Source organism: Colias philodice, chromosome 23 (assembly GCF_061535455.1).
Source record: "Colias philodice isolate Cphi_HAF_F1 chromosome 23, ilColPhil1 Martin Lab GWU primary, whole genome shotgun sequence".
Taxonomy (NCBI): Eukaryota; Metazoa; Arthropoda; class Insecta; order Lepidoptera; family Pieridae; genus Colias; species Colias philodice.
This window is the reverse complement of record NC_143108.1, coordinates 4623863-4639058: the sequence shown is the minus strand read 5'-3', so window position 1 is coordinate 4639058 and position 15196 is coordinate 4623863. Positions and strand designations below refer to the sequence as shown.

At 33.1% G+C, this 15196-nt stretch overlaps 1 protein-coding gene across 1 annotated transcript in view; it reads left to right on the top strand.

Moving 5' to 3' along the window:
• The first annotated feature begins 7606 nt into the window (after positions 1-7606).
• Positions 7607-15196, top strand: part of LOC149478009 (uncharacterized) — a 29595-nt gene continuing 22005 nt past the window's right edge. The window contains exon 1 of the mRNA XM_089710064.1: positions 7607-8301. Coding sequence (XP_089566190.1) covers positions 7920-8301 — 382 coding nt within the window. The 5' untranslated portion in view covers positions 7607-7919. The remainder of the gene's footprint in view (positions 8302-15196) is intronic.

Genomic DNA, 15196 nt, shown 5'->3' with positions numbered 1-15196 from the left:
TGTAGTAGAAGTGAGCAAATTCGTTTTTAAACGGCTATCAGTCGGTCATTAAAATGGGTCTGAATGCGCGTTTGGGTCTATATTGTGTTTGCGAGGGTGTGCACACGTGAGGCGATTTAGGGATAGTTTTATATTATTTTAAAAAGAGAGTCAAGTATTTAAGCTTTACTATAGTAATCTATCGAGTATGATACTCGTATAGTATGTAATTAGAATATAAGTTGGTCTTAATATCATCATCATTTGAAATGAGTTATTACACGTTGTATCATTGTATTCCTATCAACAAACCTCACTCGTAGACGGTGTTAAAACTTAAAACACATTCACAGAAGATAGTCCTGAAATAGAAAACCGTGAATGTTAGATACTGTGTTTCATCAAGCAAAATAGCTTTCCTCTATCTCGTTTGTTCCAACAATAATCGCTATTATAATATAAAACATATTTTAATTTCTAAATTACTATACCTACAAGTAGGGATGTAACGATACCGATACCGATACAGATATATCGGCCGATATAATCGGCAAGCCGATATATCGGTATCGCCGATAATAAAACAACCGATACCGATATCAAACAATTCAAAAAACCGCGCTCAATGAACGATGCGGGAGGCCGCCCGCGGGTGCGAACTTTGTTTTCTGAAAAAACTACCAATAGTAAACTTTTATTAGGTACTGATTGTATGTGTATTACTTATAGTTTAACTGACTTTGCAAAATAATAATACTAAAATAAATGGTTTTGTTGTTTTTTGATTTGGCATTTTTATTTAAAAGAATACAATTAACAGTTGAGTCTCTGTTAAATGTTGGTAACTTTTTATGCATAATTCACTATTTATTTTTCTACCAAGCCATCGATATCGGTATCGGTATCGGTATCGCCGATACATTACTACAAATATCGGTATCGGTATCGTATCGGCAAAATCATGTATCGTTACATCCCTACCTACAAGTAATATACCTATAAGTATATAAATTATAAATTACTAGATATAGGTATCTATAAATTTACCAGTATGAAACAACTATCAAAGTAATAAGAGCAATAGAATAAAGATAGAGTGATAGAGTTAATTTCCGGTTACAGACCGAACGAGTGCTCTCTTAATATTAAAATAAATGGTAAAGTCGGTCTGTGTGTACATATTATGTACTACATATTATGTATAGAAAGACATACAAACAAAATAATAATTAGCTATTGAGTGATATAAATAAACTAACTTTTTACCTCAAACATGTCAACTTCGTGTGACTAAAAACCAAATGATGTCTTTAAAAATCCAACATTATAGTATCCCTAACATTTCGTATTAAATACGCACTCCGTATAATGGAGCGGTGACAACAGAACTGCGATAAATAGACTCGCTTGGACATATGGGGCTTCAAGTTAATGTTATCCGTTTATATTGTAATTAATAGATAAAAATAATATTAAATATATTGGAGAACATTGTGAGCTGAGAAAAAAATGTAAGAGACAGGTTATAAACCAAAGAAATTACAGTAATAAACAATAATGTACAGAGCATCTTATCTATACTAATATCACAGTATTACAATTTACAATATCTATTATTACAATATCTATAATATTGTAATACTGTGCTAATATTATAAAGAGGAAAGGTTTGTATGTATGTATGTATGGTTTTCACGCATAAACTACTGGACCGATTTTGATGAAATTTAGCACAGATAATCTTTAGACCCTGAGAAAGAACATAGGCTACCTTTTATTACGAAATATGTACCACGGGCGAAGCCGGGACGGACCGCTAGTAATATGTAAACATACTGAAATGTCGAAATAACGTATAATATAGTATATACCTACCTATTTAACCAATATGATATGTATTCATCCATGTGATATATGCTCGCAAGTCGCAATCATCTACAATCATCCAAATTCCTCCCAAGTTTTATATTTATCAAAAATAACACTCCGATTAACGGTTTCCGTATCATTTATTCAACAAGACCAACAACAACTGCATTAAATTTCAACAACTCCATAATCAAACACTTTAAAACACCTAATAATAGCCGACCAATTTACCAAGACCCCTGACTTTTAGTCACTTGTATATACAAAGTTCTATACGTATAGTTCATCTTACACTGGTTTAGGGTAAACTCCCTCTGATAGGTAATTTAGGAATACATAAAGTATATAATGGTCCTTAACTGAGAGTTAATGAGGTGAACACTGATGTTTACTCCACCCTCGTTTAATTTACTTTATAAGTTAATAAGCTTTGAGACGGGATTCATGTAAAGTAGACTTGACTTATATGGTTGTTATTTGTGAATTATGATTTTTTATGTAAAACAATTGCTACATGTCGGTAATTAGTGTGGATATTAATTTAAAGATAATGCACATTTGTAAGTAATTATTCTTAGTTAATTAATTAAATTGAACCAAATGCGTATGTTTTATTGAAGATTCAAAAAGCTAGTTCTTTTCTGAATCTTCAATTGTTGCGTATTTGAAAATATTTGCGATATTCTATAAAATACATAGTAAATCTTAACAGACAACACACAAAGATTAAAAAACTAAACTTCGCACGTCATTTTGACACTTCTGTTTCTTTCTTTCCCTCCAAAACAATCAAATAACATAAGATAACATCACAAGCGAACCCTTTCAAATAATTTCAAACGAAATAAACCGCTGAGCAGATGTCCTTAAAATTTTATTACGATTTAATGCCATAAATAATTTGATTAGTCGCGTATTTATCAACATAAAACCATCTCATGGAAAAACGTCAGCCATTCATAGTTTTTGAATGGTGTTTTATATGGGAACCCATTGAAGCCGGACAACCGTTTAGAAGCTACTAATGTTATCTAAATATCTTCACGGAAAAGAAGACATCATTTTTGATATAGATTACAAACTTATACCTTCCCATAGACAACAAGCTGACAATGCAACCTCAACCTTATTTTGTTTTCTAAAAGAATCACCTGGCTGTCAAGAAATTTTGAATTTAGAACGGTCGTTATAATTTTATTATTGTTTATTGACGTTTTTTCGCGTCACCTTCTTATAGTCACGGTATCAAAGGACCCTTGAGAGTTGAACACAAAAGGGATTTTGCACGTGTTCATGAGCACGCGTTTAGATTCCAATTTTAATAATAAATCGTATAGTCAGATGTAAACTCATTGTTATAGAAAAGCCTGTTTAAAACAGTTTAAATAAAATTGTTACAGCGTAATAAACCGCGTAAATAAAACCCTCAAACTGATTCGAACAAAGAGCTTCTCCTGTACAATTAGGTACTAATTCTCAACGCAAACACGTTAAAAGGAGAGTCACAAATTAAAAATCATCGGCCTACTAGACCACACACAGCATGTTTAAACTCCTTAAAAGCACAACAGTAAAAGGTGTTAATGCGAAAACATCGTTCCATTTTTGTTACACAAACATTGGAACCGGCCAAGCCATAATCTGCTTGGCCCGGAGGCGCCGTACGAAATCTGAACTTGTTACATTTCTCCAACGTTGTTACACGTTTGGAAAAATATTTGTTCAAAGTATAATGCGTTTAAATAATGTAGAGCCCCATTTTAATGAGACGGTTTATCTCGATGGGGAAGCGGTGAGGGGTCATTTTAAAATGGTCGGTTTAAGTGATGCTTAAGTGGGAGCTTGATGTTTGCTTGTTTTAGGGCTCTGTTTGTTTTTAGGCTTTACACGACTCGTTCTAATAAGGTGGCGTTTATTTTCGAGCGGACAAAGGACATGGTTAATGTCGTGATGTTTGGGACTTTTTATTTCAATTTTTGTGAACTTCGGTGCTAATATGCGTTTGTTTTGGATATGATGTGTTGTTAAATAAATGTTTATGAAACGAAAACCTTTTAAAATTAAGGATAATGGTAGATGCATATGCATTATACAGTGCTAAATATGTATTCAGTAAAAAATATTCTAATATCAATTGTAAATAATAATTATTACCTATGCTAAGCAAGGTTTTTAACTAAAAACTATTATGTAGAGATACAGTGAAAGGTACCAGAATCTACTAACATTAAGCTATTAACATTGTTCTTTATTGTTACTACTTTCACAAGTGACAGTAGCTAATTGCTGTACCTACTTACTATTTGACGATTTACAATAACTTAATTTGTCTATTAATTAACCTCTAACTAAATGGTACCACTAATCTTTACCGTAATAAAAACTTAACCATTAAAATGAAATTACGCATTCGCACCCCCAGGATACAGTTATCTGGACGGACATTAAGCATAAAAATATAAGGAAAAGTGGCAATTGTGGAATATTAAAAGGGAAATGTTTTTACGACGTCAGCGGCGGGTAGGCGACGCACGTTTTATTACTTTTGCCGCTCTGCCAGAGACAGGCACAGGCTGTTTGGAAAATTTTCTTTTTTTTTTATTGGTGGCCAGGATTTGGTGGGAGAATTTTGACAAGACGTTGCATATTTTTTTATCGATGGCTAGTATTTGGTGGAAGAATTTTGACAGGACGCTACTTTACTTTCATTTTTGTTTTTTTTTTTATTGGTGGCAATGGATTTGGTTGTGCGAGAATTTTGACGGCAAGATTTAACATAAGTTTATGTGTTTCACAAATGACATTTGAGTTTAAAGGGATTTAAATATGTGTTTCAAAAGAAACTGCATTTGAAATTACAGATTTGCTCTACCAGAGAACGTTTGCACTTGAATAAATGTAGAATTCATTGCCTTCATTTATTGCTATTTGCTCATAAGAATTGGCTTATTCAAATTGCAGAACAAGTACATACTGGTTATGTAGTAGGTTTAAAATGTTAATTAACTAGTAACTTGTAAGTTAATTAAAATTTAATGAGACGGTCAGCTACATCCTATCCTTCTGTCTTATTATGATATTAAACTGATTTGACTTATAATTTTCACTAAATAACGCTTAGGTAGGTATAGGTAGGTATAATGCTTCAAAATAAAAAAGCTTATAAGCTTTTTTCTGGCAATTGTATTGTTAATGGGGATAAATCAGTCAAAAAGCTAACCTTCCGAGACCACTATATATTGAACTTCTTTCAAATACATACCTAACAAATTGTCTATTAATTGGCCTTTGACAATTAGATCACCCCGTATAAACGAAAAAAGCGCGCTAACTAAAAACTCATTTCGCGCGGAGTAATGGCCGATCCCCCTCGTCCCCGGTTTTTAATAAAAAAAATATCTCATCTCCGCTAAATTGTTTGCTCCACTCGGGAATATGAAAGTCGTTATTACAAAAAGATTGCCCTTTTCGTATTATTTCAGTATAAATTTTCACTTAAATCGCTTCGCCGAGGGCCTCTTGAAACTCAAGTTTTATTATGTAAGGCATTTTTTTCCTTTATTTATGCAAGACTTTTCAGTGCCGCATTTTAGAAGGTTTCACCGCTTTCTAATTAAATTAACTTATTGTTCATTTTGAATAAGCCAAGCTTGTTATTAACGAATTCTTAATTAATAGTGTTTAATAAAATAAAGAATATCAACAACGGTAATAAGATCAGAATAATCAAATCAGTGAAAGAAAATTTGTAATAAATTCAGTAAAGTAGATAGGTAGGTACCTACCTCATGTTCATTAGGTATTAGATATTTACCTGTCTATTTATTAATTTTGTCCTCATTTCCTAATAGTTATCATTTCCTAATAGTTATTAGGTACCTAATACCTATGTTTAGATATTATATCTAATATTACCTGTAACCTGTGCTGTGCCTATAGGCAGTAGGTAGGTACCTATCTACTACAAGCGTGAAAATATTACCTATAGCAATAAAGCAATATCCTAGAGCTTTCTGTTATTCTGGATAAAAACACCACTTCGGTACTCAATTAACTATACCTACTTCATTCATTTTATTTCATTCATATTCATAGCAAAAAAAAAATAATCATTTACCTACCTACTTCTAAATTAACTTTACTGCATTTGTAGATATATTTTATTCTACCTACCTATTAGTTATTACCTGACTTACCTACTGACTTGCACCTTCTGGTGTTAAAACCTAGGTACCTACTGTATACCTATAAGTATATAATTTTCATAAATTTGCCACACATTCTAATAAAACAACTCTAAATACCGACCTAACAAAAAAACTAATTTCCTACATCACAAAAATAATAATCAAAGTTATCAACATAAAAACAAATTTATAATGCCACCATTTATGATCAAACGAATTTTCATACAACCGATAACGTACACATTACACTCTTTTCATTAAGCGATAGTCCCTAACAATTAAATCACTGTAATTGGCTAGGGGAACACCTCAATTACTTATCAACTTTATCCCATTGTAATAAGAACTATTTTCCCATAACACTTTTATAATAACTGTCCGTGATTTTCGCAAATAAAGCTCCTATTTTGAACTCTATCCCATTGGAATAAGGTTGACAATGTATACAAATGCACAGATAATGCGATTAACTAAACGATATAGCGCTAACAATTTGATCCCGGCTTTGACATATTTATGTCAATTTAATGACATCGTTTGATCTTGTTTATTTCGCTTATCTAATGTCATTAATTTTGGATTGCATTTTGCATTGACAAAATCGTTAGTGAATGGTTTAATTTGGATATACATATTGTTAATCCTCTTGGCTCTTCGGTAATGTCACGTTATGCTTAGGTAATAGGTTTAAGGGTCACTTATCTACTAAGGACTAAGGACTTAAAAACATTAGCTAAGTGTAGGGAGAGCTCTACTCTGTAGAGTAGAGCTCTCCCTACATATAACCTATTATACCCTATTTATAATTATAACCTACTTACTGTAGTAAGTAGGTTATAAATTCTCTCTAAAGAGAAGAAATGGCTGTCGTTTAAAAGAAATAAAAGGTGAAGTTTTATATTAGATATCCAAGCTACGTCTATAGTTATCCAAATAATTGCAATGGACACCTGTAGGTAATTCAGCATCACTATAATTTTTCATTAAAACTTATAATAACATAATCATAACAGTTAACAAAGTTACAAAGCACACGCTAACAAGCGTCGCTTGCTACTAAATTAATTCCCCAACTTGTTACATCGCTCCAATCTCAGTTCCCACCAGACAATAGACATTCGAACCAGCAACATCAACATTTGCACCTCGCCCGTGTCATAAACAAATCAAACATGGCCGGCCCGAGATATTAATGAGACAATGAGACATTAGCTCGCTACAAAATGCCTCCGTATTCGCGAATAATTAAATCGTAAAGTCCCCTCCACCGTCGGTAGTCGTCTATTTACTCCTTTTTCATTCAACACAATAGCAACTGCAATCTGACGTGTTCACTATTATCACGTCACTATTACTGTATCCACTCAACGCTGAACTACACCTTAGCACACTCAAATACGGTCGAATTTGTAACGGCAGCGTGAAATTTTATAAGGCGTATTCCACAGAGGCGATTAATTTGAGCGCGACGGTCTCCGCCTACTTAATATCGCGTTTACACACATGTTGAATTGTATCGTCGTCTCGTTCGCTCCGCGCCGCTTATTAAAATTCCTCGGTCGGTAGCTGCGTCTCTCTCGCGTGGGGAAAGGCGGGCCGCGGTCTCCCCAATACAGACGCGATTACTCCGCCAGCCGCCACGCGAATCATTTCGCGGACTTCGCGGCTTTTGAACGTATTCGCGACACTGCGTCCTGCGCACCGAATCACTAATTGTGATCTGTGATTAATCACTGTGACTGTGATATTTCAATCGCGCTTCCGCGGACAGTGATGTGATCGTAGCTTTGAACTGACGAACTTTGATTACTAAGGCACATTCTAAACACGTGAAAAATGTCAATGTCACGGCCGACGGGGAGGTGATCGGGAAATGTCAATGAAATGAAGACGTCGCTGGAATGCGAGCGGTCGGACTCCGCCGAGACGGGCGGGAGAGGCCGCATATCGTTCAGCGTGGACTCTCTGCTGGGGAGCAAGAGCAGCGCGCCGAGGGACACGCCAGAGCTGCAGAGCAATGACGCGGAGAGCGCATTGGAGAGCGACGACAGCGACGTAGATATAGAGGATGTAGAGTCGAATGTTGGGGATGAGCGGGATGAAAGGGAGAGCACGAATGATGGGGAGGAGATGGAGAATCGTGGTGTGGTTGTACCGCAGCCGCTGCTGCCGCGGCTCTACCAAGGCCCGGCGCCGCATGCTTGGCCGTTTGGTGCGTTCCCTTGGATGGCGCCTAACCCTATGTTCAGAGCTGGATCGCCCAATAGTAAGAACATTTTATATTTATATGTACCTGTCATGTACCTGTTTTTACAGATACCTTAAAATGGTTAAATCTAATGTTTAATATGTACTTACAAGTCTAATAAAATTGCCTGTAGAATTATAATGTAGAGTATTAGCCGTAACATAGAGTAGGTATATAGTAAAAAAACTTTGCAATTTTGTGTCGCTATACAGTTTTGCACACTAATACCTAATAGGTATTTTCTTCTGTTTGATTTTATCTACCGAATGATTAAATAGCCTACATACATACTTATTATTTATATACAATCATATTAATTATTATTTGTTGGTTTTTAGAAGAAAGTTGCATGAAGGAGGGTGCCAAATATTTCAAAGCTAAATTAGGTACCTACTGGTATAACAATGAAATAAAGACTATTGCCATAATTTTAAGGAAAAATAACTCTACACTGTTTAATGAACGACGACAATAGGTACAATTTTAAATAATTATAATATAAAACTGATCAAAGCTAATGGATACATGTATATATGACAATAAACATATTTAAAAAGGTTAATTATATATTTATTGACGTATAAATTAATAAATTGCATTTAATTCATAGGGTCACAACACAGGGTCACAAGCATTTATTGTCTGTACCTACCAACTGGCATATCTTTAACAATGACAAGTATCTTGCAATTAAAATATACCTATTAATTAATTATGAAGGTCAAGAAAATGTGAAAAAAGTTATGAATTTTCACATGAGAAAACCAAATTAAAAATATTAATTATTGTGCAAATTATTTGCCACTACCTATTAGGTAATTAATATTTTAGCCACTACTGTAGTGGCTAAAAATCTGCAACCCTTTTTATTACAAGCTTCCGATAATTTATAAGACTATTTTTATCATAGAAATGAAAGAAATTATTATCATCAGAATTCAGAAGTCCAGTCGAACAGAGCAGGATTATACAAAACTAGAGCGTTCCCATTTCCAATTTTCCAGGTTCATTTTCCATTAGCCCTTTCTAGGGCCTTACCTTACCTATAGTAGGTAGGTACACATCTTAATACCTCTTAACTATTTTATACATTTCATTTTAATTCTAATGATACGTAAGTAATAACATGTTATGTAAAACCGACATATATAATTAAATAAATGCGGAAGCTCTACATTGTAGTTTTTAGTAGGTATCAATGTGCAATATTTGGTTGTATTCAGTATTTGCATGCAAATTTTATCATGTGTAGATACCTACAGAACTACTGTATAGTCGCAAATATTATGTATAAACTATAGGTATACAACTACATGACAGCTTTGGTTAGACAAACAACCAAATTTGAAGGAGAAATGTGAAGAATCTTACTACGAGTGGTCACTTATTTTCTGCATGTGTGTAAAATGCACGGTAGTGTGTGTAGTAATTTATTTTTTTATAGATTTGTAATATTTTAGTGTAGGTATGTTATTTTTTAATATTTGCATTCTGAACTCCTCTGTCTATATTATTTACTAGCTTCCGCCCACGACTTCGTACGTGCATCCCCGTTTTTCCCCGTTCCCGCAAGAATTTCGGGAAATCCTTTCTTAGCGGATGCCTACGTTCTAACATCTACCTGCATGCCAAATATCATCCCGATACGTCCAGTGGTTTGGGCTGTGCGTTGATAAATCACTATATCAGTCACCTTTGAGTTTTATACCTATATTATATAGATTTCATACTCTAAAGTCTAGTCTAGTCAATTTTCGTAAATAAGGATGATTTTTTTACGTATAAATATTGCCTATACCTATTAAAACCATTGGATAGGTACTTATCCGAACAATATTTTAAAATAATACATAGGTACCTATGGCTATACAAGATTCCCGCAGATACTATAAAGATTCTTTTTATAAGATGCTGCTAAACTAACCTCTTTTTTTATTTCCTATTTATAATAATATTAATCTATTCCTAGTTTACTTATATTAGGTATTCTTATTCGATTCAGATTACCTACCTATTAAGTATTTAATATTTTGTGGCCTCTAAAACACGGAAAGAGCGTTTGCCGACTCTATCTTGAAGAGTTAAAACATATTTAGGTGCTTCAGTATTAGCACCTAATTGTTATTTATCAGTGAAATACTTATTTAAATTGAAATTCCGCATTTAATGTCCCATACATAAACCTAATTAGCAAAAGTGTCAATTAAAACAATAGGTATAATTTATACTAAATCGCATCTTTTCAAAGTCTTCATTAACATAAACTCCATTGTTACACGGTAGCGTAGTATCAAACAATAATATCCTTAAAACCACATGAAACATAAATTCTTATTCCCAAATAAACAAAGAACGTCGTTGACCATAATTTGTATGCTAATTGTCGAATTAATATAAAATTATTTGTTTCAAACAAAGAACATTAAAAAGTTAAATTTCGACTGAAGGTTCGGAATTAATTATGAGTAAATGCTCAATGACTTTGAATTTTTGATAATATTTATACAAAAACGCATCTTTATGACCTTTACAGGAATTAACCACCGTTGCGCAAATGCTATAAAAAGTCTCAATTTTTAATATTCTGAAGTAATTATGCAATATTTTCGAATCACGGCGTGGTAACTAATTTTCAATTCTTTCATAATAAATTAATGTCCCAAAAGGACCTTTCATATTATACACATAAAAGTTGTGACAAGCAAAAAATAAAACACACACACCTTACAAAACGAAAAGTTTATTTATAATACTAGTGGTCCGCCCCGGCTTCGCCCGTGGTACCTACATGTTTATCTCTCTATGGTGTGCGAATTTTATAGCAATCAGTTTAAAGAGATTTAGGAGTCCATTGAGGACAAACATAGCGAAACTAAATAACGCCTCTTCCAATTTTTAACCAAGTGTTTATCCTATCAATATAAAACAATAAAGGTAAAAACGGAAAATATTATGAATCTGTATTCTGTACCTACATAGTTACATATACATACACAATATAAAAGCTGGGTTAGTTATAATTAAACGTAAACTTATCTAAAGAACAGTTGAACAGTTGTTTTCAGTGGAAACTTTGCTAATATATGTATAGTATTTTGTTTTTTAATTTTAAGAAACACTGTATTGTTTGTTTCCCAAAGACAAATAAATAAATAAATAAATAAACCGATTTCAAAATTTTGATTGGTAAGATTTTCATTCATTTGGATTAGGACAATTAAATAATTGTTGGAAATGTATAAAACCTTACTAAGAAAAAAAGAAAAAATGTCCAGGCGGACGAAAGAAAAAAAAAGTCACCGATCCTTGATGAGTGTACAAAGTTTGAATTAGTGGGTCAAAATCAAGTCGTTACATCCATATTCCATATACTAATATTATAAATGCGAAAGTAAGGTAACTCTGTCTGTCTGTCTGTCTGTTACTCAATCACGCCTTAACTACTGAACCAATTTGCATGAAATTTGGTATAGAGATATTTTGATACCCGAGAAAGGACATAGGATAGGTTTTATCCCGGAAATCCCACGGGAATGGGAACTATGCGGGTTTTTCTTTGACTGCGCGGGCGATGCCGCGGGTGAAAACTGGAAAGCTAGTAGAAATATATAGGTACACATTGTAAGGCCAAGGTGAATCAAAAGTTTAATCAAAATGTATGCATAATTGTACTTCCTTTTGTATTGTGTATTAATTAGATTTTTAATTCAGTATAGTTAGTAACTAATATATAGGTACTAAATTGTTGTACTATATAAGTTTTTCTAATGTTTGGAAAGTTTTAACAATTCAAGGACTATTGTAAATTCATTTTATTAGCATTTTGTTACATTTAATTGGAGGTGCTATAGGTTAGGGTAAAAGTGGGATAGATGCCGCACTAGGATAGATGCCCCATTTTCAAAAAACCTCACTTCCCAGAGTCCTGACTACGAATTAATGATTTAAATAGGAGCTCCTATCACCCCGCACCTCGTGTACGCATGAGCTGTTGTTTGGTGAAGACGTGTTTCGCTAGTGCGTGTTATAATATCGGCGGCGAACTTCACGAACACGTTAAAATTTAAAAATTATAGGTTGATATTTGCCTTTGCATAACTTTATAAGTATTAATAAATTTCACTATATTTCTTATTTTGTCTATACACTGGTTCATTAAGTACAAATCTAAGTGAAAATAGTGGCTCTTTTGTTTTTATTTAATAAAAAAACTACTGGGGCAGCTATCCTTATCAAAAAGGATAGTTGCCCCTTTTTTTTCGAGGGATAGATGCCCTTAGGGGCCTCTTAGGGCATCTATCCCTCAATACATATGTACATGTTAGTATCGATAATCACAGGTACTGTTTATATTTTTACCTGATTGCGTCAGAGGTTTTCTCTATGTTAACCGATTTTACTCGTTTAATTTGCTTTTTTTTTTGTTATGTTTACTTACTTATTAATGATCTGCCCTTATACTGATTGTAGGAGAACCACGCCACGAAAATACAAAAGAAAAGAAGGAGTGCGAGCGCAAGTATATTCTTGGACAACAGAACAACTATGTGAACTTGACATTTGCTGGTTTATCATATTAATTTTATTAGATTTCAGGCATTGTCAGGCATCTATCCCACTCTGCAGGCATCTATCCTCCTTAGTATTTTCATGGTGGGGCAACTATCCAACTAGGTAGGCATCTATCCTCAAAAAAGGTGTTCTACAAAAATATTTATTACACATTATCTATAAATGATAGGATTAAAAATATATATAGTAATTCAAAACAGATAATTAACCTAGCTATATTCATACAAAGTGTTCGTATAAGATTCATATTTTTTAAATTATGAGGCTATTTCAAAAAGTGGGGCATCTATCCCACTTTTACCCTACTATATCTGTACTAGACTGTTAAGTCTACCTGCATATGAAAACTATTTAAACAATTAATTAAAAAAACACGCTTTAATTAGATAAATCCATTAAATTATTGTATTACTAGCTTTCCGCCCACGGCTTCGCCCGCGTTTTCAAAGAAAAACCCGTGCCCGTAGGATTTCCGGGATAAAACCTATCCTATGTCCTTTCTCGGGTATCAAAATATCTCTATACCAAATTTCATGCAAATTGGTTCAGTAGTTAAGGCGTGATTGAGTAACAGACAGACAGACAGAGTTACTTTCGCATTTATAATAATAGTATGGATTATCGATCCTTGATAAATGTACTTCAAATCGACTGCAAAGGAGGCGATTACATGCAAATGTAACAGATAAAAGATGAATCTAGTATAAATAAAATATAAGCGTGCTGATGATATGATGTTATGTTTTAATAACATTAAAAATTTATAAATATGTTTGTTTTTCTTTCATTGACGTCGCAACAGAGCGACTTCGTGGTAGATATGATTTTTGTGTCAGTAGGTACGAGGCTCTATAGCCTCAACTCTCTTTACTCTCTAAACTCTTGTAATAAAGGTTTTTTACCGCAGTAAAATGTCTTATTCCTATCATCAGGATTCACTCCAAATTAAGTAGCTGTGCATATAGGCACGGATACTAAATAATAAAAATCTTTCAAGTGCAGGTCGGACTCTCGATACCAATTGTTTTCATAAAGCGGCAACAGAAATACAACATCTCTGAAAATTTCAACTACATAGGTATTTATCTATCACACTTCATTAGTTATACCTAACTTCATTAATTATATATATATAATTAAATATAAGTTATTGGTGATAGACGGATGGACAGATGGACATACCGACAAACAGACTTAGACAGTGGGTACCTACGTAACCTTAAAAATTAAATACTTAAGGCAATTTGATTCCAAACTCTACATTTTCAAGAAATGCTTAGTGTGTTAATTAACATTATTTAAAATTTTACGAATATGGTAACATAATTAAAAAGTGACATTTTGTAAATGTTACATATTAATTATTAATTCCCAAACAATAACTTATTAATTTATGAAGCACATTCAAAATATTCACGTGTTAAAATTTAACCAAATGCCAATTCGCATAAATTCATTACACGTGCCGTTTGTAATACATATACAAGTAACTTACAACAATAGTAACATTTTGTTATTCCTTGAATTTGTGTCACATTTCAAATATATTTTTTTGCTTTAGGAAATTGAATTAATTAATAGAATTTTCATGTATTCGATATTTGTATTCTGAACTCTTATAGTTATAATAATTCTCGATGGAAAGAGTTGTTATGAAAAATGTACAAATGTCTACATTATAATATTATTTCTAACGTTACAAAGGTCGAAATGTTAGTTTACAAACGTGAATGTATGTTTGTTTGTTTATCTTTCACGTGAAAACGGAGCTTTTTCATAATATGATTTTTGTGTCTGGACATAGTTGGGAGGCTAGATACTAGATAGTGATTTGGGCTACTTTTTATGGCGTTGAAACGTACCTTTTATTTCCATGGGAATCCTTTGATTACACGGACAAACCCACGAGCGAAAGCTAGTATAAAGCATATAATATTGGTAAAGGAAAAGTACAAATGGCGAAAAATACATAATTTATCAAGTTTTTTTGTTAAAGTCACAAAAACAATTTATGTACAAAAGGTAGGTATATAAATGCATATGCAAGGAAAAACATCGGTCATTCTAGACAAGGCCATGGACGTATTGAAATTACTTACAAATTCAAGAGAAATTACAAAAACTCGTTAACAAGTTTAAAGGTTAATTTGGCTTTGTATGCTAATTTAAATTCGGCGAATAAACCGGTACTTCGTTTTAATTAGAAACCTAGTAGCATAATTTATATATACCACAGAAAATTCATAGTCTGATGTCCTGGTAGAATATATACCTAATTAATAATATTACATTAGTACTAAAATTAAAGTAGTTACTAGATGGCCCCAAAGACGTTCTGACT